The 25270-nt window shown below is 37.6% G+C and overlaps 1 protein-coding gene across 2 annotated transcripts in view; it reads right to left on the reverse strand.

The window, feature by feature from the left end:
* LOC138714842 (autism susceptibility gene 2 protein homolog) overlaps positions 1-25270 on the reverse strand; it is a 634091-nt gene that overhangs the window by 284923 nt on the left and 323898 nt on the right. For both annotated transcript variants that reach the window (XM_069847029.1, XM_069847030.1), the window contains exon 5: positions 4249-4275. In XM_069847029.1, the coding sequence (XP_069703130.1) occupies positions 4249-4275 (27 nt within the window). The remainder of the gene's footprint in view (positions 1-4248; positions 4276-25270) is intronic.

Here is a 25270-nt window from a genome sequence, read left to right on the forward strand (position 1 = left end):
TTTAGACCACGTGGCTACACATAGGCTTGCTTTGGCCCATTGTGCGCCCTATACAGAGTGGCAGTGAAATAACCTTCCAGATTGAAAGGGACGATAGAGTACTCTGAAATGAATAGAAAACCTATATTACGTTTTGTGATTAAATGCACACTTAATTAGACAATTGAGTTTAAAGTTCGAGCAGTTCGGCAACATCGCCGCTAACACTCTTTTCTCGTGATACAGATGTAAGAGGCCAACGAATTCGGTGTGTCTCACTATAGATATCCTCCCAGATCACATATATGATCTAGGGTTTCCTACAAGCAAAACTCAGCTCGGAATCCTCGTGGCGCGCATGCTATACCCCTCTAACCTCCCCTGCAGTAAGCGTGACAGCCTGCTGGGAACGGGAGCATACGTCATCTGTGCGAGATAGTCACGCCCGCTGGTTTCTGCGCACTGAGTTTTCCTTGTTGGATGCCTATAGATGAGCTGTTCTCTGGCGCTATGTTGCAACCAACTCGCACCGTGCAGTGGCCTGCCTTTAGAGGTTTTTAAAATTAAATTTACACGAAAATCCTTCATACTATTGAAATAAGCCAGGGAGATAATTTATTCTTTATTGGTTTTCCTATCGATATGGACAAAAATCGCGATCCTACTCGCAATAGTTATCGAATATGAAGTTGTTAAACATTTGAGAGAAAATATTTGTTTCTGGGAGAAAAAAAAAAAACTATTAACTTCCCACCAATATGATATTATAGTTTATGTTACATACAACTGGAGTTATTCGCTCTGATAATCTGCAAGCTATTTCATTTCCAACCTGTATATGCGATGATTGTCCCGAGTCCGACAGGTGGCCTAGGTGGGCGGAATATGTGTATCCGTCAATGACAGGCGGGCCATTCTACCTCTTCCCCAGACAGAAGCAGGTTCCTTTCACAGACAAGTATCCAGATAAGCTGAAGGGCGCCGGAGTCCAACTAGTCTAGTATCAGGACTACACATAAAAGAAAATACACTCATGTGTAGGTACTACGTTTGTACTTTTTGTGTTTTCCATAACAGTGAATTGGAAAATTCGTAACTGGTTACTGATTCTATCTTGATGGACATACCTAACACTGGCAAGTCATATATATTGCAAACGTATATCGACCTGGATTAGATAGCCTGTCCTGAGTCCGTTGATATTCTGATATTAGAATATTCATAAAATTCAGTATTAATCTATAGGCAGGAATAATGATCGATAATTTAATCGGGCCTGTTCTGGTTAGGGGATGAATAAAATTCTAATGCAACTTTTCCAAGAGGGAATCTGAACAAGATACTCAAAGAAAAAAAAATGCCGGTTCATTTATTTTGCCACGTATGGTTTGTACACATTGGTGCTCCGCCACATTTTAGTCGTGTTAGAAATGTGGATAATAGATTTCCAAATAAATGTAATGGTCGCGAAGAACCCATTGTCTGACCTGCACGCTCCCAGAACCTGAATCCCCCCATTCCCTTCCATTCCACTCGTGGGGTCATTTTAAGCTCATTGTTTACTCAACACAATTGATACGTTGAAATGCGTCTGCAACGTGTTGAACAAGGTTATCAGGGAATTGAAACTACCAACACCTGCAATTTTTATCGGGTGAGGTTTGTGGTCAAGCGTTCCAGGGGTGGTGGTTGTGGTAGTAGTAATAGTAGTAGTACACCAGCAGTAAATAGTAATCGTATTTTATTTAATGACGTTTTTAACTAAAGAGGTTAATCAGCGTTGACATTAAATTAGAAATGGACGTAAAATTTTGCATGAAGCCCTCCATCTGGGACAGAGTTATGTTCCATGCAGTAAATTACGATACGGGAAATAAAGCTTTACTTCCCTCCTGTAGGAAACCATACTAAGAAATTTATCGCACTTAAAAATCAATTGTTCTCGGCAGGGTTTGAACTCGCGAACCTCGCGGCTTGCTAGCCGCTAGACCTCCGAGCACTGCAAGGATTCTACCGAGGCACAACACACTCAACTTTGGCACTTTCAGGTATAATGTTGTCGAAACACAAAAACAAACTTGGAATCAAAATCTTTTCGGATATAAGTTAAGATGAATTCGCGTTAGTTCTAGGCCCTGAATTCATCTCTAAAATGAATTAAAAGCGTTACGAAGAACTCTGTGAATATGATGTGCTGTTCCTGAAGAGAGAATACATAAGAAGAACTGAAAGATCTTTACCACGTGGTTGTACGTCAACGAGCTACTACACTACACCCCAACTACCCTTAAATTAAAATCTCAAATTACTCCTTTTTTTCTATGATAGTGCGTGAAGTTCGAATCCTGGTTGGGACAAGTTACCTGGTTGGGGTATTTTTTCCGGGGTTTTCCCTCAACCAATCAAGCAGAATTGCTGGGTAACTTCTGACGTTGGACTCAGACTCATTTCGCCATCATTAATTCACATATCATCATCCATACAAAAGTCCAGGTTTTACGTTCACGGTGCGGCATGCTGTACTTGTACAAGAGCGCGCCGTTCGGCTACCCAATCATTCACAGAATAGTGGTAAGCACAATAAGCCTGAGGCTGCAGTGTAAGCCTTCGGGTCCCTCTTCCGTACAAGGTAAAAAAAAGTTACATTTTTACCTACTGTTATCAGCGCGTAACGTCTTTAAAACACCAGTGCCTAAAAAGTAAGTAATCACTTTACGCACTATTATTTATTTTGCGCACTGCCAAAGAAAGTGCAATATTCAATGTACAAACTTCATTCAGTAAGAAATTAATGCATTGAATCGATCTTTCATGAGTAAATATTACAAGTAACACAAATGAGTTACAAATTTAACATTCATATTTACATTTTAACCCGTATTATTCTGTAGTTACATTTGTAGTACTCACTGTAAAAGATGTAGCAATCAGATTTTCCTAACCGCTTTGTTGATTATAGCCGGCTTAGATGACAATGAAATCTTGATCATAAACAAAACAGGTTATAATTCCATGGACACTTAGGCCTACTGTATTTCTTTATGGTTCTGAGTTTAGACGGCCGTGAAATCGCGATCTTTTAATCTCTCCAACTTGAAATATTTATTTAATGTAAATTTCTGATATCATAGAAAAAATTGTATGATATACATTCGCAAAGTTATATTTTTGGCCCTCCTGTGTTTGTGAAACTAGGTTTCGCCTCGTTTCACAAACTTTAAACTCGTGTCAAAAAGAGAACCTTTACGAACTGGTATCATTAAACAACTATTCTTAATATAGAACGTCACAATTCTCAATTTTTTAATCAAAATTGTGTGCCTCTATATACCGAGTGGAAGATGTTTAGTGGCAGTAACGTCATACAGTGAATCTGTAAGATAAAAGAAACAGAAATTTCCTTTTATCAGTTTGAGTTATTTCTTTTCATTCAGTGGAACGCCCACTATAGCAACATTGCAGTAAATTCAGTAGCACTGGCACCCCTTCTTCCCAGCAATAAGGGGCAAAGATATTAGCAAGCACTGTCTGCTGCACGCTCTGCTATGCAGAATGCTCTACGACCTAAGTTACTGCGTCCTGCGGAACTCTGGCCTTAGAATGAAGCACGTGTGTAAATTTCAGTAACAGCGTTGACAAACATCCATTACTTAAAGTGATTTATTAATAAAATTAAAGTATTGAAATACTATTAAACCGTAAACTTAACAGAAATGTACAAAATATTTGTTGAAACTGACAACTCTAATGTATACACGTTTCTAAAATATGTATTTCTAAATGTGTTTACAAGATAATGGGATCAAAAACTGCCACGCATAATAGTTATTTCTGGGAAATCCAAGCGTAAAGAAACAAAATGGTCGATAACTTTTCCATTCATACTATGTTAAGAGTTCGTCTCTTAAACGGACCGTCACTGAATACCTTCCACCCTATAAATAAAAAGCGAGATAAATCGCACTCCAAAATAATCGATTACACGTCGCTTTGTAATTTATTTCGGCCTTCAATCAGAGCTTAAAATGGGTCGTGCAGTATTTGTTAGAATTTGAACGTCTAGTTGGAGATAAGATTAGCAACTGATCAACAACTATGTTCAAGTACTTCTTAAGTGTTTTATCATTGCGGTAGTAAACAGGAGAAATTTATCAGAAAATAAATGCAGCACTTGAGAGATATTTCAATGACATTTCCTCAAAACACAAAGCCGTGACTAAGCCCACTTACCGTTAATAGCACCCAGCAGCATTCAGTTCTAGCACTTACCTTATCGTCTTCACCTTCACTATCACACTGAAATGAAACAAATAAAACATCGTTAGTCTCTCATTTTGATAAGATAATGAGCAACACTTGTCAGTATATGGAAACTATTTTTATAACACCATACAGCAATTTGTTAAATTTGCACAAGTGAATATCTGATAGCAGTTGCCCTCAGTGATCCAGGTGATCCGAAATATGATGGTTCAATCTTAGCCAAGAACGATTAATTTTTGGGAGGTTAATTCTAGGTCTCTACAACATTACGAGCTTTTACAGATATCTTTAATATTTCGTGTACAGAATATAAATTTAGAAGCGTGCATCCGGTAATGTAGCCTTGCAGCAGATAAGATTGACGGTCCTCTCTGTCATTTTAATAATAATAAAACCTTAAAGCGAAAATTAAATAATGTTACTACTTCCTAATGGTTTAGCCATTCTACAGACGTGGACAAGTTATTAGCAAAATTGGAGATTTTTATTATATATTTTTAGAAAGTATGATTCTTCAATTTAGACTACAGTTGACTTCTTTGCGTATTTCCAAATTATTAGAAAAATCGAAGATTTGTATGTATATTTTTACAAAATTACACTCTTCAATTTAGACTACAATTGATATTTTTGCATATTTACAAATTATTAGCAAAAGTGAAGATTTTTTTTGTATATTTTTACAAAATTCGACTCTTCAATTTGAACTACAGGTGACACTTTGGATAGTTCCAAATTATTAGCAAAACTGGAGATATTTTATTATATATTTTTACAAAATTTGACCCTTCACTTTAGACTGCAGTTGACATTTTTGCATAATTACAAATTATTAGCAAAATTGAAGTTTTCATTATATATATTTTACAAAATTTGACTCTTCAATTTAGAATAGCCTACATTTGACATTTTGCATATTTCTATCTACTGTAATGATAGAAATATGCAAAATTGTCAACTGTAGTCTAAATTGAAAAGTCAAATTTTGTAAATAGAATTATCATAAAAATCGTCAATTTTGTTAATAATTTGTCCACGTCTGTATGAGTCAGCAGCAAAATAATGACTTTGCAAACGAAGTATCTGGACACTAATTAAACGGTTTGCGGGTTGTCCGTACTTCCATTTCTCATTCTTTTCTTTTCCTCACAAATACAGACCATAAAGCCACAGTATTCTGATGCTGCAGAAGAAAATCATTTCGAGGTTTTCTCGGAAATACAGGTTTTCAGGACATCTGATACCGAAAGAGTTATTTAGGTAATTTCTCCTGTCTATTACATTAAGTTGAGTAAAATTAATTCTTTGCGAGACAGCCCATGAAGGACCAAAGCCGACCAGCCGTGTTCTAGCTTCACGTCCACATGCCTCAGCAGATGTGAACGATCATCCAACCAATATGGGAGTAACATGTAGTCAGCATGAGCCCCTCAGTCATTATAGCTGGTTTTCCAAAACTGATTTCGCTACCTAACAATAGCGTAGCTCCAAATTCATTACGATGTTGGGTGGGCAGCGGCCCCATAAAATGGCCGAAATTTCATGAAAAAATTTCTTCCCATATGAGGATTCGAACCAAGGCGCATTACGTAACGCCAATCCTAGGCACGAGACCATAAATTGTGTACTGATGTATGTAATATATTTTAATTATTTCCATAAAATTTTAAAATCTTAATTAGGTACTTCAATAATCAGTTTCCTTGTATCATCAGGAACTAAACTTCAGCACTTCGGCCAGACTGAAGCCCATTGTGCACCTCGAATTATGAGATGAATGAAAATGAGATGTACCAGCCCACCGGCTGCATGAGACTCCTCACACGCTCACCCAATGTGCCCTCTACGTCTCACTTCTCCCTAAGTTCATACCGACAAGGTAACCAAGCAGCACAGAATCCATTTCAACGGTCCTTCCAAGGTTTCAAAGCGCTCTTGGAAGTGCTCTTAAGGAATGAATCCTGGCAGAGATATTGCGAAAGGCTTGGAACCCAGAGACGGTTTCGGAGAAGATGCCCTTCCCGTGTGCAGATGAAGACATGTATCATGACCTGAATATGCCTATGGAATGAGATATGAAGATGAATGACATATATGATATGAAATCTAAATTCTTTTTCTATAGAAAAGAGGAAGGGAAATGGACTGTGACAATGAAAATTTCCAATCCGGCATTTGTCTAAGTAACTGTGGAAAACTACGGAAAACCCACAGTCAGGTTGATCGGTCAGGGGATTTGAACCGCGGACCTGCCGAATGCGAGTCCCGCGCGGAAGGCATGAGCCAACTCGCTCGGTTAAAATAAAGGTTTAAGGTTTGATAGGTTTAATGCAAAAGTAAGAATATTCAGATCAGTCGTTTGATCAATTATTTCATACACAACAGAAACTAAGCCAGATAGAAGTGAAATGAGTTTTAAGAACAACAGTAATAAAGGGTTAAGAAATAAAGTCAGAAGTAAAAAAATAAGACAGATTTTTTAAAGTCAAATATCTTAATATGATTCGAAAAGGAGAGAGAGAGACAGAGAGATTATCATATAGGCCTAGATCGTATGGAAAATAGAATCGTAATAATAAGGGATAAGAACTCAATTGTGAAAAGAAGCACAAGTCGGACCAAAAAAGGTGTGACGGTAAATATAGTAAAGGCAGAGTAATGAAGAGCATGAAGGGTAAATTACTCGAATTCAATAGATCATTTAACGGGCATATTAACCTGTCATTCTTTCTTTCAGACCACTTAGGTCGCTACTGCACTGCAGTATCAACAACTTCTTAGACTCTTGACAGATGCGGCGGTACAAGAGTCTCGGGAAATAACCCCTCCGCGGCTACAAATCCACTCCCCTGCGTAATGCGGCTCTCCAGAGATATTAGTCACGAGCAGTTAATGAAATTTCTAAGTTTCATCACTAGCAGTCAAATTATCAGAGCAATGAGAACACGAATTGGTACTTGAAGCTCCTAGCTAAATCAATCAACAAGAAACTCCACGAGAAGGATCCCATAAACGACGTTCCTAGTTATAACTACCTTCATTATTTATCAATCACCCGAGATTCCTTCCTCTATATGTATTAATTAGCAAGCAGCAAGCAGCGAAACCTTCTCGCTGATTGCAGCCGCGGTATCTATTAGCTGGGAAATCTTTCTAATAAAGATTTGATGTATCCATTTAAGTCTAACCTCCTTTACTCAGAGGTTAATTTGATCTTTCAGCATCTGCAGGCGTGCTGACATGCAATAAGACATCGTCCCAACACATTCCAGCAACGCTTGTAAGGAACACAACAGGCTGCTATAATGACTAAAGAAAAGGGAAATTAGGAAAATACAGCCAACGCAGTCAAGCTATAATTCAGCCCGTTGAGAGCAGCTCACTAAAGCGGTTGTAGCACTGATTGTGTGGCGTTTGAGACAGGCAATACGATTACAAGACAGGATCTCTGCAACTACTTCGGTTTATGAAAGGAAATACACGAAGCGTTCGCTTCAGGTCCTGGCCGAAAGAGCGGGTTGAATCACAGTCGGCTAATGCCAAGCCAACTCAAGGGCACGTAATGCGTATCAATGTTGCACAGTTCAGTTTCGTAGTTTTTTTAAAGTTGGTTATTTAACGACGCTGTATCAACTACGAGGTTATTTAGCGTCGATGAGATTGGTGATAGCGAAATGGTATTTGGCGAGATGAAGCCGAGGATTCGCAATAGATTACCTGGCATTCACCTTACGGTTGCGGAAAACCTCGGAAAAAACCTAACTAGGTAATCAGCCAAGCGGGGATCGAACCCACGCCGGACGCAACTTCAGACCGACAGGCAAGTGCCTTAACCTTCTGAGCCTCGCCGTTGGCTCAGTTCCGTATACTACATTCTATTGATAAGTCTCTTAAAAATTAAGACGTGTCGTCATTTTTAGTGTTCTTTCAATTGTAATTCCAGAGTGTATGCATTTAATTAGATTGTTAGACCATTGAATGCTAGCCGAAATTTCCTGGCGTTCCAGTTCCAAGTAGAGAAACAGACTTGTACTTAGATTAAGGGATTAAGGGAAAGGGATCCGCTAAACGCTAGAATTACTAGCCTAAAAAGAGAGATTTTAACAGAACAAAATCTTGGTGAAATTGGTGTATCACTGGAACATTCTTTAAAAAAATCTCCAAGTCGTGTTTCATAGAAAGTAGGTGCTTCAAAAACCTCAAGACCATACGTCTATTAGGCTTTTAAGATTGAAATCTTACAGAGTGCAACTTTCCACAATTTCTGTAACACTCGTTAGTAGGCCTACTCATTATGAAATAAAAATATAATAATAAATTGTCCAATGGGCATACTATTATTAATACAAGTTATTTGCGTTGAACTACGCGGGATGTTACAAATCGAAATCGCTGCTGTCTACTCCGCGCGCGGCGAAACTAACGAGAGGTTACAGTCAAAATAGCCACCGGAGGTTACAGAGAGAAACTGGCGCTGTCTATGCAGTGCATCGCGGAAACTAACAGGAGGTTACAGATCGAAAATGCCGCTGTCTATGCCGCGTGCTGCGAGACTACGGGAGGTTACAGGTCAAAATTGCCGCTGTCTTCATTCAACCAAGTGTCCACTTCGTAGGCGACGCACCGAAGCTGTAGTTCAGTGATGTCAACTGATGCCCATAGGAGCAAGTGCGCGCTTTAGAGCCCAGGAGATCCTGAGCGCTTTACAGCGGAAATGAAAGAGACAGACGAAAGAGGTAGTATATTATGCCACTTGGTCGAGCTATATATAGGGGCGGCCAGCACTGATTCAATGGATAAAGGGAAGAGAACTTTTTAAAACTGTATCTATGTTAATTTTTAGATTTGTCTGAGAAGTATAAGTGCATTATAATAATGTAAATTTTATTTTAATGCTCATTTTTCACAAGTTTGCTTTTTATTCAAAAGGAATATTCTCTCAACTTTTTTACAGAAAAGTGAAATTTTCAGATATGTTTGTTTAGTAGCCTTACAGATATTAAAACAATGTTTTCGTAAATCTAATATATCGTAAATACGTATTAATGAAGATAGTGTATCAAAATGTTTGAAAATATTCGCATGGAAAATGCTTGTAAGGAAATGAATTAACAAACCAAATACTGTTATATCACAAACAAAATATAGGCTATGTGCTTATGTGTTGGTAAAACGTCAGCTCTATAGCTTCAGCAAATTTCGATATTCTGATAACAGAAAGTTGCGCACCAATACCACCTGAAAGCATAATGCGATAAGAGTTTTATTATGTAATATTAGTTACAGTTAAAACATATACCTAGACAACTTTGCTTTGTACTATAATATCATTTTGATTACTTTTATAAAGCTAAAGATACCATCAATATCAATTTCAACTTATCATGTCATATTCAGTGTCTTCTTTGGGATAACACTTTCTTTATGAATGATGTGTTTAATTCACTTAGTACAGTATAGTTGTAGTTATTATGAAATTTGTGTGAATATTCCGTCTTTACTCTTTATTATGTTATTAACGTTTAAAACGCAACTGTAATATTAGGCTAAGAAATAGGTGTTAGTACTTTTGTTTTACAGACAATATAGAAAATAAAAAATAGAAAGAAGGCATATAAAAATTACATAAAATTTCACTTTCCGTTTGAAGTTTGTGCACCACTGTTTTCTTAATCCAACTCAGGTTGCTTATTCCTCCTAGCATACCTAGCGCTTAATGCCCGCGCACGACGTCAAGATCAGAAAAATGCGCTTGCTTTGACATCACTGCTGTACTTCTTCTAGTCGCGAGTAGGCGTTGCCCTTGATGCGCCATTAGAGCTGAGCTACATAGCACCGTATGAGTAATGGAGTAACGGTGGAATTTGACACGGGGAACATATTATATTAGTGCATTAATTATGTTGGGTTAATTATACATATTTTAGTTAGTGAACCTTATCCTTTCGTATGAAATAATTCGTCCAATTGTTTAATTTGTTTTCCTTTAGTACGATGCGATCTCGTCCTACATTTGTGTTTGTGCAGTACATGGCGCCTTGATGTTACTACCATTACATAAACCGACAGTAATACTACTGCAGATGCGCTGTTATCATTGCATGACATCAATGCTTCCAGTTACACACAAAATGTGACATTTTTCCTCTTTGTGCCTTCGGTAAAGAAGTATTCATGACAAAATAGGAAAGATAATAAAAGTATTATAACCATTATTTGTTTCAATGTTAACGTTTTGTAATACTACTCCGGATGCACTGTTATCATTGCATGACATCATTGCTTCCAGTTACACACAAAATGTGACATTTTACCTCTTTGTGCCTTCGGTAAAGAAGTATTCATGACAAAATAGGGAAGATAATAAAAGTATTATAACCAGCACAATTTGTTTTCTATTGCAAAACAGGTTTCTTGTTAGCATTTAGGACGAGACTGAAATCAGCCAGTAAATAGCCTCAGATTCACACACATCAATGAGTATACAATCATAGCGACATTTACATTAGACGAAATTTGTCTTCTACTCAAAGTACCAAGTATTGATTAAAAAAAATACTGTAACCAGTAGTTTTAACATTTCCTTTTCTAGGAACTTTACCAATGAAATAAAAGACAAAAGGAAAAGATAAACATCGTAATTATATCAGAACACATAGAAGGAAATAAGGTCAACACAGTATTATTTCCTATTCGATATCTGCGACTAGCATGTGAAATATTAATTAATTTCTTGCCTTGTTTGTGCTACACAAGCCAATGTTTTTCCCACGCGTGGTGTAACCTTTTATTTCCGATACGTACTGTTTCAAGCGATAGAGAAAAAGCACTTTGCGTGCAGAAACACAGGGCTTTGAGACTTGAAATTCACGATGGAATTAATGGCTCGATCCAAGACATAACATGCTACCTCATACTGCGCAGGAAGCATTACATTCATTTCATTACAAAAGTGTCATTACTGATGAAAAGGAACACAACGGCTGCCTGATGAATGATAAATAAAAATGCAAAGGCGATGGTAGATGTGATAACGACGCCGACTATGAAAACCTCGCACAATGCCAATGAAAACTTCATAATTCCGTGCCGTGACCTTCAGCCATCCTGATTTTTTTTTTTTCCAATTTCAAATTTATTTATCTAATACACTATGTTTACATTACATTAGGCATTGCAGCCCGAAAGAGCAGAAGCTCGTACTCGGGGGCAGATTAGAAGGGGGCATTTCGCTACTGGGAATGTCTGGTGTCGATAAGAGGTTTACGTAGGTTGAAAATGTTTCACTGTTAAGCTCGATTCACATTATAACCTACGTCACATCAATGTCACGTCACGGACCAGCAGCGTTACAGCAAAACATTGTACAACGCGTTTTGTATGGTAACGTTCACATATGAAGAGTCCACTGCAAGAATGATGGATGTCACTTTCTTGTCGAAAATGAACCAAGACTGTCAATGCATAGCTTAAGACATATAGAATGTATATAGAGAGTTATATGGCATTAACACTGATAGTCATTGTCCAGTAATGATCGGAAAATCTCAGTTAAGCTTTGAGCGCTAAGCATTTCAAGCTTTCAATTGCGTCTCCTGCAAAATGTGTTCCAAATGACATCCATCGTTCTTGCAGTGGACTCTTCATATACAGGCAACTTCACGGACCGTCAACGGCACGGACCGTCTGGGATTATCGAGGAGAATGTTTTGACGTGACGGAACCTATACGTTGACGATTTTTTTCTGCTAGACAGCTACACTCAGAGCGATGATTTCTATGAGAATCCGCAGTTCTAAGAGACAAAATTTGTCTCTCTGCATAAGAAAGTTCGCCACGCAAACCCCTCCATTAAACTCGCAAACCGTTACAGGTTTTGAATATCAGCCACTTCTCAAAGTAACTTCCATTCTTTCTAAACATTTCTCTCGCTTTGACCCCATCTAACGTGAAAAATATAAAAGTTTGTCGCTTATTAACTTTTGATATGTCAATGTCTATTTTGAACGGGTGATTTCGAAGTTAGTATTTTTTTTCTCACTGTCCAAAAAAAGATTTTGATTGCAAATTTTTTCTATGCTTTCCTTAGACATTTATATAATGAATCCTAAAAAATTACAGTGCAATTGATTGTCTCACATAGTAGCTACGACATTGTTTGAGAGCATAGACTACTTCTCTATTCTTGATGACGCCGGCAAATTGACGGTCACTTGCCGTTAAACGTGAATGAGTTTGCATTGGACGTGACGGTGACGGTGACGGTCAATGACGTTGATGTTCCGTATAATCTGAATCGAGCTTTACAGTTTTCATTTCTACTGGAGTATAAATACTATGTTTTGAAAGTCAGCGGCGGCGGCGGTGGTAGCAATAATAGTAATAGCACAGTCTAGTATATACAGTAGTTACGAAGCTTGAGTTGTGAGGGTGCTAGGAACAATAGTGTGTGACGGTACTATTTCTCATTGTCTGTAATGAGGCAATATTAGCGATCCTAGTGGTTAGCAATTATCTATGGATGCATTATCAAATTACTAATAAACAAGGTCTATAAAATTGTTTTTTCATTAAGTTCTGAAAAAATGGAGATGAAAAAAATAGAAATTTTCAAACCAGTGTTTAATTATCATTAATTGAAAGAAAATGATCCTACTAATTGTATCAATCAACTCGACGTTCGATGAAAGTTTTTGTTCAACTATCTGCTATAGTTCTGGAAAAATTTTAAGTTATTTACAGGTACGGTAAAGCACACGGAAGAGATAGCAGACTTTGCCAAGTGTCCTTGAATCGAATTAATGTATTTTAATAATGTATGTCATATTTTTTGTTACAAAGCTTCCTAAACACAAAGTGTAATTTATTTAAACTCCTTTCCCATTTATGTTTAGTTTTCCTCGGTGGTTCCTTGCCCCTCGATATAAAGTTCGCGGATTCAAACCCGATTCGAGGGCAATAAAATTCTTCGCATGGCTTCCTCATAAAGGAAAGTAAAGCTGTCAGTCTGTGTCGTATATTTACAACAGGTAAATGAAGCTTATCTGTGACACAGTGCTCCGAGAGAAATATGTCAGACATTTCTAACCCACCTTGATTTTGGATGCTGAATACCCTATGCAGTCAAAAACGTCGTTAAATACACTAATACTACTACTTTATAAAGTCTTTTATTCACATGTTCATGGGATGTCCGAATGTCATGATTAGTGCTCGGATTTTTAGGTGCTAAAAATCGGGAAAATATGTGACAAGAAAGGAAAAAATAATTATGTTTCAATTATTTTATATGAATATAAATAATATGTAGTAGACACCAGTATAAATTATGCTGTCTCGGCAACTTCTAAAGATTTACAGTACACAATGAGATTCATCCTCAAGTTGTCCTTCACAAATGACTGACGATTATCGCGGAACACTGCCTTGTACTGGGAAAAAAGAGCGCCCTGGCCACTGAGAAACAATATACACTCTCCAGAGACATGTTTATGATTGGAAACGAAAACAGAGGCAGCAGATGTTTATGAAATTATAATTGCTTCTGAATCAGAGTTATGATAAATTTATACGGCAATACTAAATGACATATCAATGTTTGTGTGTGTAAGTTACAATACAATTTTTTAGTGGTGCCAACTCTTACCGCTTTTGATGAGAAAGCAGACTGCAGTTCCACAGACAATTCTGAGATACAGTTGCCAGCTGTCACGTCTAAGCAACTGCATTGAACATTCAAGTGATTATTAATCTGAAATGGGTCTTTTGTCGAAAATAATTTGATGAGAACTTTATTTTTATGTGTTTTATGTATTATGTAAATATTTGAAAATATGTATTTACATAAAAAAGTCAAAGTATGTGTTTTTATGTGAAATAAAGTTTAAAATATATGCTCAGGTGACCTTGTCCGACATTTAAAACTCAATTACGAGTTTCTATTACAGTGCAAATAAAATATTTATTTACCTAAGAATCCTAGCCCTAGTCACCTCTAACAAGCAAACGTTTTGATGGGGGCAGATAGAAATGTTAATTTTTTTTCTTCCACCATCTTAATAATGTCAAAAGAAGTGCTTATACAAATTTTGGCCACTCGACCGCAGTTACGAGGGCCGTAAAAAATATGTTCGCCAGAGGCCGTTAACAGAAAAAAAAACAATTTCGTTGGAAAAATTTATTGGGACACAGCAATTGTTGAGCTTTTTTTGAACATATTTTCCATCGGAATAGAGACATTTCCCATATCATGGGCTCGACAGAGAGAGAGAGATGCAGACGCAGTTAAACGCGGTTCCGACCTAAGGCGGCTGATTTCTACGACACAAAAAATTGATCCCATTGTATAACAAATGTCTCAATTCCAGTGTGGGATATGTTGACAAATAGCGCAATAATTGCTGTATCTATTTCAATAAATATTTCCATGCAATTGTGCTTTTTTCTATAAACGGCCCCAGGGAAGATCACTTTCTGGACGGCCTCGTAATTGCGGTCGAGTGGCCAAAATTTGTATAAGCACTTCCTTTGACATTATTAACATGGTGGAAGAGAAAAAATTAACTTTTTTTATCTGCCCCCATCAGAACGTTTGCTTGTAAGCTACATAAACCAATCACTTGCCACGAGCAATACCACACTTATTGATTGCTTCATTCAACGTCAATTATATGTTGAAAATAATGAAACAAAGAACCTACAACGACAACGAAAATACAGTACTCAGAAAAGCATCCACGCAGCCGTTTTGCTTTGCCGAAGACTGCTTCTCCGTCTACCAGTTACGAAGCTGCGGTAAGGCAAGTTTCTTGCTGTCCAGTTTCAATAAAGATGGCTGAGGGGAGTCCTCATAGAATCCGTATTGCTCTTGTGAGATCCGTATCACACCAAGGCCACGAAAAGGGCTTGACTGTTGCAATCTGTCAATGTCTTACGCCTTCCCTTTCTAGTTACACTTCCTCTCACTTCTCCTCCTAACTTCCGACGAGTTTTTCCACTTTATTTCCCAACAATCCCATTATCCAGAATCGGCTTTTTTATTTTATTTCTTTCCCCTCTCTTATCCCCGCCGTTTGCTAGTCCCTTTTTTTGCTATATCTCTTTCTTTAGTTGTACCACTTTCGTCTTAAGACTGGACGGCTGTGTGTCGGATATCCGACTTTACTTCTCGTTTTTACAGACCTAATGTGTTCCCACCCATCTTCACTTCCTCGACTTTTCTCCATGCCTAATCTCTCTCCGCAGAACCATTAATTATCCTACCATTGTTGTAAGCATTCAGAGCCGAGATAAGATAACTTCTTCAGCAACATCAGCGGAGTTCGATCCCGGGCGAGATCTTTTTCTCGTCCATTAATAACGCACGACGAAAGAAAACGTATTCAACGTTAATCTCTAATTATTTAACTACCCTGTATCAACTGCTAGGTTACTTAGAGTCGGTGGAATTAGTGATTGTGAGGAGAATTCCCAAGATTCGACATTATGATATTACATGACATTTGCCTCGGAAAGACCCGACCATGTGATCAGCAAAAGGGGCAATCGAACCTACGATCTACCGCAGCCTCGAGGTACGAGTCACATTCTCTACTCCTAGACCGCGCCGGAGACCTTAATTCCCAACTTATTCTATATTTCAAGACACTCAAACATTTATATCTTAATAATTTACGTAATTGATATTTATTAAATACAAGGATGATGTTCAAAATTATTGTTCTCACAAGCAAGTTGCACCTAGCAAACCTCTTGATTCGGAGATTAGCATTGCTTGGTCACCATTTAAGGCAATACAGAACAAGCTCAAGATAAAGAGCGCACACATAGGCTATACCCAATCCACGTGGAAGGAAAACAAAACTATACGAACTCCACTTTCTTGCCGGGGATTGAACCCGAACCACTGGCTTCGTAACCGTATGTACTATTACACGAGTCACAGTGAGGGACAGCACCCTAGTACATGGAACTATACGAAACGTCCTTTCAGAAGAAGACATACCCACAGCTTTACATTCATTAAAATGATCTCTCACAGCTGTTTCCACTGAGCTTTTATTTTACAATACTATCATGACGTGATACACGACCCTTAGCAGGACCCCCCCATATCTCTTCACTATGTAGTAGACCCTCTTAACTCTTTCACTTTTTAGCTTCGATGGGATTGGTGATAGCGAGATGGTATATGGCGAGATGAGGCCGAGAATTTCGCGAAAGAAAACCTGACAACCGCCTTACGGATGGGGAAAATCTTGGAAAAAAACCCAACCTGGTAATCAGCCCAAGTGGGAATCGAACACGCGCCCGAGCGCAACTCCGGATCGGCAGGCAAAGCGCCTTAGTCGACTGAGCTATGCCGGTGGCTGGCATATGAAAATCTAAACACCGCGTGGTATAACGAGACAGACAACAAACTGTGTGTGTGGGTGTGGGTGTGTGTGTGTGTACGTACAATGCCTACCCACTTCACTTGCGTGATTCGGGTTCCGCATATTGCGGATAGATGGCAGAACCGTGACCCATTTTATAGTTGTACATCACTTCGGCGGGTCACACTATACATGTGTAGTATCTGTGGAGAGTTATGTCGTGTACGTGTAAGTGTAGTATCTGGAATGAGTGATGATGATGAAGATGAAGAAGGGAGAAGGGGAAACCTGGTGCCGGCTCGTAGCCTCTCCTGTCGAATAGCACCAAGGGGGCCGTCAGGCTTAACGTCCCCATCCGACGGACGAATCACTATCAGACTACAAACTATTATCAGGTATATTAAGTTCATTTCTTAACAAGAAAGAACCTCACCGATTATTTTCACTTAGGGCATTCTTGCACGTGTTACTCCATTAAATTACCATTAATATAAATAATTACCTATAAAATGCCAAATTGGGTTCTCTCTGAGTCCCAAGTCAGTTGTTTATATATGTCTTGCAATGATAGTGATTCTTCAGATTATTATAAGGTTTTTCCAACAGTAAGCTGTAACTTTAATTGCCATAGCCTATTTTCTACACAATCTTAAAAATTATTATTACAAAAATGGAAGTCTTGTATCGCCATGACAACAATTTTTCTTTGTTTCTGATTGTTCTGGTGGCCGTGTTATCAGTAGGCACTTTCGTGTAACTTGGCCAGCATATTATTGGTTGGGGGGCTAGCTGAAGGAAAGTTCTTAAGCAAATCTACAAAATTGATGAGTTGAAGGACTCCATCGCGAGCACCGTGGCAGATTTTTCCAGAACACAGCATTGTATAGAGCAAGAGGCTTTTACTTATGTACAAAAACAAAATGGTGGACATATACATCTACTATAAAGTTACGGCAATGGTTGGTGATGCAAAAAAAAATCCAATTTTTTGTGTAATATACCAGTGCCAGAATTTTTAAGATTATGTATAAAATGAAGAAAATATGAGCAATTACAGTTACCTCTTACCTTCGAAAACCTCTATATAAGTATGCTTTATGTAACCACACAATATCCTTCACAGGACCGAATATCTCAGTCACGGGAAGTATGAATATGCAATAAAAAAGGCTACTTCACTTGCAGTTATTACAACATTAATTTAGAAAATATCAAGTTGAAGTCTTATTTTGTGCGTCTTTCGACTTTTGGAGGGTTGAAAATATACCAGCGACTCATAATTATTTTAAATGTTATTCTGAACGTGGAACTTCGAAGTTTCTGATTAAAATCTTACGTACTTACAATCTGAATTTATCCAAGACTAAAATTTGCTAACGTGTATTTTGCTGCAAACGACGTCTGTGTCCAGAACGCCACCATTTCAGTTGTAACGACGTAGAACCATTTTTAGATCCTGCCAATGGTCAACAGGGTTAACTTTCTAGTTTTTTTTATATAAACCTTCGCTAGACTGACGTGGGACGGGGTTCACGTAACATGGCGTCGTGAGGACGCCTGGTTTACACCTACGACAATTAAGGGCATTACACAGACCAATGACTCTTAAAGAGCGGTGAGGCACGCCCCCTGCCCGTGGGGTTAACTCTGGAGTGAAAACAGACGAGAATAACTCTACCACAAAACAACGCATTTGAACAAAGCGGCTTCAAGATCTATGACACCAACTATAAAGGTCACTCCCTTGATTGCGTATGTGTATGAAGCGAAATAGATTATTACGGAGATTGAAACCAATCCTGCAGAGCCGATGTACAGATACGATATTAAAATTTGAAGCGAGTCTTGATGGGAGTCCACCTGTATGTGGGCAACAATTTCACGTAATATCTCGGAAACTGAAAACATTCGGTTTTGCCTCGTTTTTTCAAACAGTTTCCTCGACTCTGTTATAATTAGGGGGCGGATGTTGATGACCTAAAAATCTACTTAAAATGATGAATAAAATGCCCTTAAAATAATGAAAAAATGATATGAAATTAAAAGAAAATGGCATTTAAATATTATTCACCGTACTCGCACCACAACTTCTTAAAAATTAGTCACCTTGTTTCAATGACTGCCCTGCAAATGTCGGAGAGAGGAGGCAACTCCTGGAATTTGATTAAGATAAAGGAAAAAAGCATGCAACAAAATGAAAGTTTTAAGGGCAAACCATAAATTTTAATGAGGATTTGCAATGTGTTTCAATCAGGGGTGGTCCATGTCAGTGCCTTCATTCTCCTCCGTTCTTCACTTTTGTTACCAGACCTTCCAGATGAGGAGTGTAAATGACAAAACAAATTGCGGGCGCAGCGTGCATTCTTGAAGTCCTTGTGTTAAAAATACTGTCTACCGCAGTACATCCATTCCGAACCATATTGGGGACACAACGTCCTATTGTTCAGGAAATGGTCAAAGTTTCCCCCCATTCCAAACATAAATTATAAAGACACCCTCGTGCAGGAAAAAAGAACAGTAGCCCTCACTTAAACTAAGCTTGTTTTCAATAATTTTATGTTACTTCTGTTGTGTTGTGTGAGGTGAAGTCTTGAGTGAAATGAGGGATGGATTTTAGAGTTTGTTCCGAACTATAAAATTCAAACTTCACTGTTATTGAGTAGGTAATTACTAGCAGGGCCTAGTACCCATCTGTTTGCTTGGAAAAAGATTAAAGAGGCCTATATGTAAAGGAAGAAGTAAAATTCATTCAAAATGATCTAAAAGTTCTTCAAAATATTAAAAATAACAAAAAAAAAGTCAGAAAAAAAATGTAGAAAATGACCTTTAGTTCAAAAACGTCAAAACTGCAATATAAAAAATTAATTTTTACGTTGATATTAACATAGAAATGATTTCTATATTAATAGGCATCGTCCTAATGTGAAAAATGAGATGCCTTTTCATCAACATCTGCCCCCTAGTTATAATGCACTTACCATACTCGTATCGCATTATACTACTAGGGTAATTTCACGTAAAATTCAGACTCCAGCTACAAATTACAATATTTCAACCACTAAATTGAAGCCGAATACATTCATACTCGAACCATAGTAAGGCGTTGCAAGTGTTTGGCTAATATATTACGCAATTACAAGTTTTCATTGTGATATGCAGAACATAAATTCTAAAACCTTCATTACATGAATTTCTGCAGTGTAAATCAGGTTACATCTTAATATTCTTTGCTTTAGATGTTCCTCCCCTTGTAGGGCGATTAATATCGACCGCATGTCTCCCCTCTTGTCGCGAGGTAAGCCTCTCGGCAGGCCCCGGGAGTTGTCTACCAACAGCCGCCTCGTCAACAGCGCGTTACACTCACTGCCCATAATTCTATTTAGTCGAGTTCTGCAACAGCGTCCATGCGGGAGACATTCGCCTACATCCGATCCAATTGCGAAATTTTCTACAAGTTACAATTTACATGTCGCAACGATCCGCGAAATTCTATATTCTATTTCAGAAAGTTAACATGGATCCTAAACTTTAAAGTGCTTGCGAATTGATTGTGTAACGCAACGATAAAAAAGACCAAGTTTTCTAGTTTTAATTATAAGAAATAACACTAATCCAAACCTAAGTGCTTACGAATTAACCATGTAACATCATGTTCTAAAGTACAAGTATCCTAGATTCCTTTTCGGAGATATAACATGACTCCCAATACTTACAAGTGCTTACGAATTGATTGTAATAAGACTTCTGCAATCTACTGCCAACATTAGTAGTGGCATTTTATTTAATGACGCGTCAAAACGCAAAAGTTATTTATTCTGTATATACAGAGTGTAACGAAAATAGTGAACAAAACTTCAGGTATGGATTCGTCATATATATAGAGAAGAAGAAAAAAACGATTATATGAACATGGGTCCGAAAATGCCTGGTTGCTGCGTTGTAGGGGTTACAAGGAGGAACATTGTGCACTACAAAACTTAGGTATTACTTGATTAATGTTTCAGTCTATGTACATTTGTTTACAGGAACTGTTCAAAATGTCCTCCTGCCTGAATACAGACTGCAGTTCGTCGCGTTGGCATCCGGACTTGTTCCCAAATTCCTGGCGTAGCACATATTGTCCGAGAGTGTCGCTAAATTCGTAGGCGGAGAGTTTCCACATCGTTCACAGGAGTCGAATACACAAGCGACTTCAAGTGCCCCCCCACAAGTAGAAGTCCAGTGGGTTGAGGTCTGGTGAGCGTGGAGACCAAGCAGTTGTTCCACCTCGCCTTATCCATCGGCCAGGGAATGTTGCATTAAGATGTCTACGTACATCCAGACTGAAATGTGTGCGAATTGAGCAACAATACGTGCTACGCCAGAAATTTGGGAGCAGGTCCGGACGTCAATGCGACTGCGGCCTGTATTCAGGCAAGAGGTGGATATTTTTAACAGTTCCTGAAAACAAATGTACATAGACTAAAACATTAATCAACTAATATCTAAGTTTTGTAATGCACAATGATCCTCCTTGTAACCCCTGTAGCGCGGTAACCAGGCATTTCCGGCATTACCTGAAGTTTTGCCTACTATTTTCGTTACACACTGTACATTGCGGTCGCGTCACGCTTGATCCGAAGAACGCGGTTGGGAGCAAGCCTGTAGAGCGAAAGGTAACACGCGGCGTTTTAGATCTCCGGCGTATTGCACTCATATAACTTTCATTAATTAATGGCATCCACACCATCATCATTTTATTTCACTAACCTGTGTTATAGTAGTTGCTGAAAGCGGTAACCATTATCATTCAGACATTACCGAAATTCACTCGACTTTCGTTGTCATGCGGCCATAATTCTTGGACTACGGTAACTCTGTAAGGCTTCAATTTTAAAAGTTTAGTAGCCGCATGGGCTGAAGTTTTAGATACGCCTATTTCTTGTGCAACACGACGTAAAGATTTATTATGAGAACGTTCAAGTGATCATCAAGTTTTGCTTCTGTTAGAACCATTCGTTTTGGCATATACGAATTTTAGAATTCAGCGATCCCGTTTCTCTTAATCTAATGACAAGGTTTCGAACTGTACCTCTATTTGGAGGTCGAATATCGGAGAATTTCTCTACAAATTGCATGGATATAAACAGCTAATTTGTCATCGGCCGATGAAAAACGCGCTTTTATTAAGTAAAGCTGAACATCGGCTATGAATATAAAATATTTGGAACCTCTGGTAGATTGTCGACAGCTCTGACTTGACAGCATTTCGATGTTGACTCTTGTCTTACAAAAGTAGATTGAAAAATGGAAGAGATAAACACAGTGACGGCCGGGAAGTGGAGTATGACACGCAAGTGAGGCGTGCTGAATATTTCACTCGGTTTACGGGGAGCGACGAAGACGTGAGAAGTAAGGGAACGTGACACGTGTGCTGCTCTAAGATTTTAAAGAATATATTCGCTGTCGAAATACCACCTGCATTGCGTAGTATCTACAGTTGCCATGCGGCTTTGCATATAGAACAATATTTTGTGGTTGACGTGTGTAATTAGACACTTCATTTCCAAAGTACCACTAGAAATTTATAGACACGAATGGCCTCTTACCCGACTAAGAGGAGACGTCTGTCCAAATGTATTGTTATAAGTATTTAACTGATCACAGATACCACAGTTTTTGAGCAAACGATTTGAAATTTGGTATGATTATTTAAAGTGAATTTATGTATTGTGGGTCTTATTACAATTTCGTAGCATTACAGAAAGTCCAGCTATGAACCGACCTAACCTAATATGATATTACAGAAAATAACGAACAATTTCTCAAGACCTGTTACAGACATGTATGTAAAACTCTGCACACATTTTCCCCATATATATAACACATTCCTGTACACAAAATTTTAAAATATAATTTGATTTTTATGTAATTTTTAATATGTATTATTAAAAAATATAACAAATATTACTACTTAAATAAAAATAATAAAAATATATAAAATATTACTACTTATTTAAAGGTAATTAAAATATATAAAATATTACAACTTATCTAAAAGTAAAGTACTTTAAATTGACACACAAAATCTCCCAATAGGGAAATTTATATTATTGCATAATAAAGAGATGTGCAAAATTCCATTACTTTATCTCAAATCGTTTTTGAGAAAACGTTTCTTACTTACAGAAAATTGTAACTTTCCAACAAATAAATGTAAAGTTTAGGATTATAAAGATGAGTGGTGTGGCACCATGACATTGAATAATTATTTTGAGCCACTTCCTGATGCAATTTCATAATAAAATTTTGCAATCTAATCTTTAAACATTACAGAAAATTTTTTTTTTCGATCATTTCACATGATAATAGCCAACATTAAGATGCATGATTCATATGCAGAGACTAAGAGGAAGGCAGAAAATAGGAAACATATGAGAATGCTGGGTTTCCATTAAAAGACCTGACTCTAGCAGAAAAGTATGGGTGAATAAATAAATTCATTGACATATCCCCTTAAGTGTATAATTTCTCTTGTTGTTATATTGCATTTCTAGTGGTGTGGAAGAGAAGGCCTCATGGCCTTAGCTCCACCAGAATAAACAAATAAATAAATAAATAAAAAAATAAATAAATAAGTAAGTAAGTAAATAAATAAAGAAGTGAGGTTCAAGTGTTATCGCAGTAATGCGTAATGGACACAAAAACGTCGATCACTGTAGCAAATGTTTACGATTAAGTTGGACGTGCATTTTGCACAAACTCAAATACCGCACTGACTATCAACTACAGATGTACTCAGAGTCTGAGACGCCGACAATTCTTGTATTTTAAACGTAAACAGACAAGCCTTCTTTAATGGCGGATTCCTTCAGAGATATGTAAGCCATTTTATTACAGGATACTTCACGCTTGAACCAGTTAAGCCAATACTGAATACCGAAATAAACATCCTGTAGCGAGAATAGTGTACAAGTAACAAGGGCCAGCTCAATTTCAATAGAAGTCTTGTACACAAAGCTTTTTAATTGCCCTCACAAAGAAATTAATTTCATCTGTCTAAGGTCAGGTGACATGGCTGGCGTGTAACAGGACCACCACGACAAATTCATTAGTATCCAAATCTTCCGTTAAGACAATTTCTACGAATAACATCGAAGGCATCACACCTAGGCGTAGTGCTACGGAATTCACACTACGTAGTTAGAGTTCTCAAGGAAAGAGAATATTTTCATGAAATTTCGGCCAGTGTAAGGAACCGGTGCCTACCCACCATCGTGATGAATTTGGTGATCTACCATTGCAGCATTAACTGGTTACGAAAACCTACTATCCTAATAGTTGGAAGAATCATTATTGTGCTAACCACACGATACCTCTGTTCTGGTTGGATGAACGTTCACCTCTGCTAAGGCATGTGGACGGCTAGTCGGCCTAGGCCCTTTATAGGCTATGCGCCACGGATAATTTATTTATCATTTATACTGCAAGCTTATATAAGCTAATACTTTTACTATTAAGGCGGTTTCAAAATAAAAGGGGGGGAAAAAAACAGCTGATTCACTTTCTTTAGTGATAAAACTTTCACGTGAGTATCACTTTCATTTCTCAATCTTCAGAATCCATTAAATATTGTCTGATGATATTTCCTTAACTAATTTACTCCAAATTTTCTGCACACTTGGATGAAGATAAATTTAAAAAATTAGAGTTCTGTTACCTGCAAACACCTACTGAACGAAAGATTTTTCTATATTATATGATTTAGACAGGATATTGTTCAGAACAGTACTGACCGATTTATGTAACGAATAATAATAATAATAATAATAATAATAATAATAATAATTACTATTATTATTATTATTTCAGAATTCACTCAATTTTTTGGTAATATTTTCTTAATTATTTTACTCCAACTTCACTTCAGACTTCTATGGTCATACGCATAAAACGTGAGAGTTTTGTTATCCGCAAAGATCTAGTTAGTGGACGAGAATTTATAACACAGTCGATTGAGAAAGGAAGACACTGTGCGGAGCATTACCAACTTTTCACAACTTTACTGATGAAAACAATGCTATAAAATTTCCTAAGTTTCCAAACTATGTTGCTCATACTTACGAGAGACAAACGAAAACAAGAATGATGACAAGTGCAAGGAGAATTGAACGAGGTAAGTGGGAGAATAAAAATGATGACATTGCAGAGAGAGAAAGAAATATGGAAACAGAAAAATGAATGAAGAGAACAGAGAAAAAGTCGACTTCGACAAGCTAAATTAGATACAGTTCGTCTTTCTCTGTGTTCTAAACGAGCCTTCGTGAATTGGAAACTCTACACACATAGCAGACGAGTTGTCAGACTATATAAGATTTTGAAACTTGAGATAAAGCGTACCGACAAAATCATATTACGCTGTCACTTGCATATTAAATTTTATTATTCCACGTACGAGAGATCTACAGAAGGAAACGTTTCCTCTCTTCTGGCTAGATAAATACTAAAAAATAAGTTACAGCTATGTAAGTGGAGATGTTTCGATTCACCCACTATGTTCGTATAGACATCAAAGGTCAAAAACCTAAGTTGACATGGTTAGTATAATCTTACAAATATTCATTTTTTGTTACTTTCGTTGACAATAGGTATTAAACTAAAAATTAGACCCCTAA

The sequence above is a fragment of the Periplaneta americana genome, chromosome 15 (genome assembly GCF_040183065.1).
Source record: "Periplaneta americana isolate PAMFEO1 chromosome 15, P.americana_PAMFEO1_priV1, whole genome shotgun sequence".
Classification (NCBI taxonomy): Eukaryota; Metazoa; Arthropoda; class Insecta; order Blattodea; family Blattidae; genus Periplaneta; species Periplaneta americana.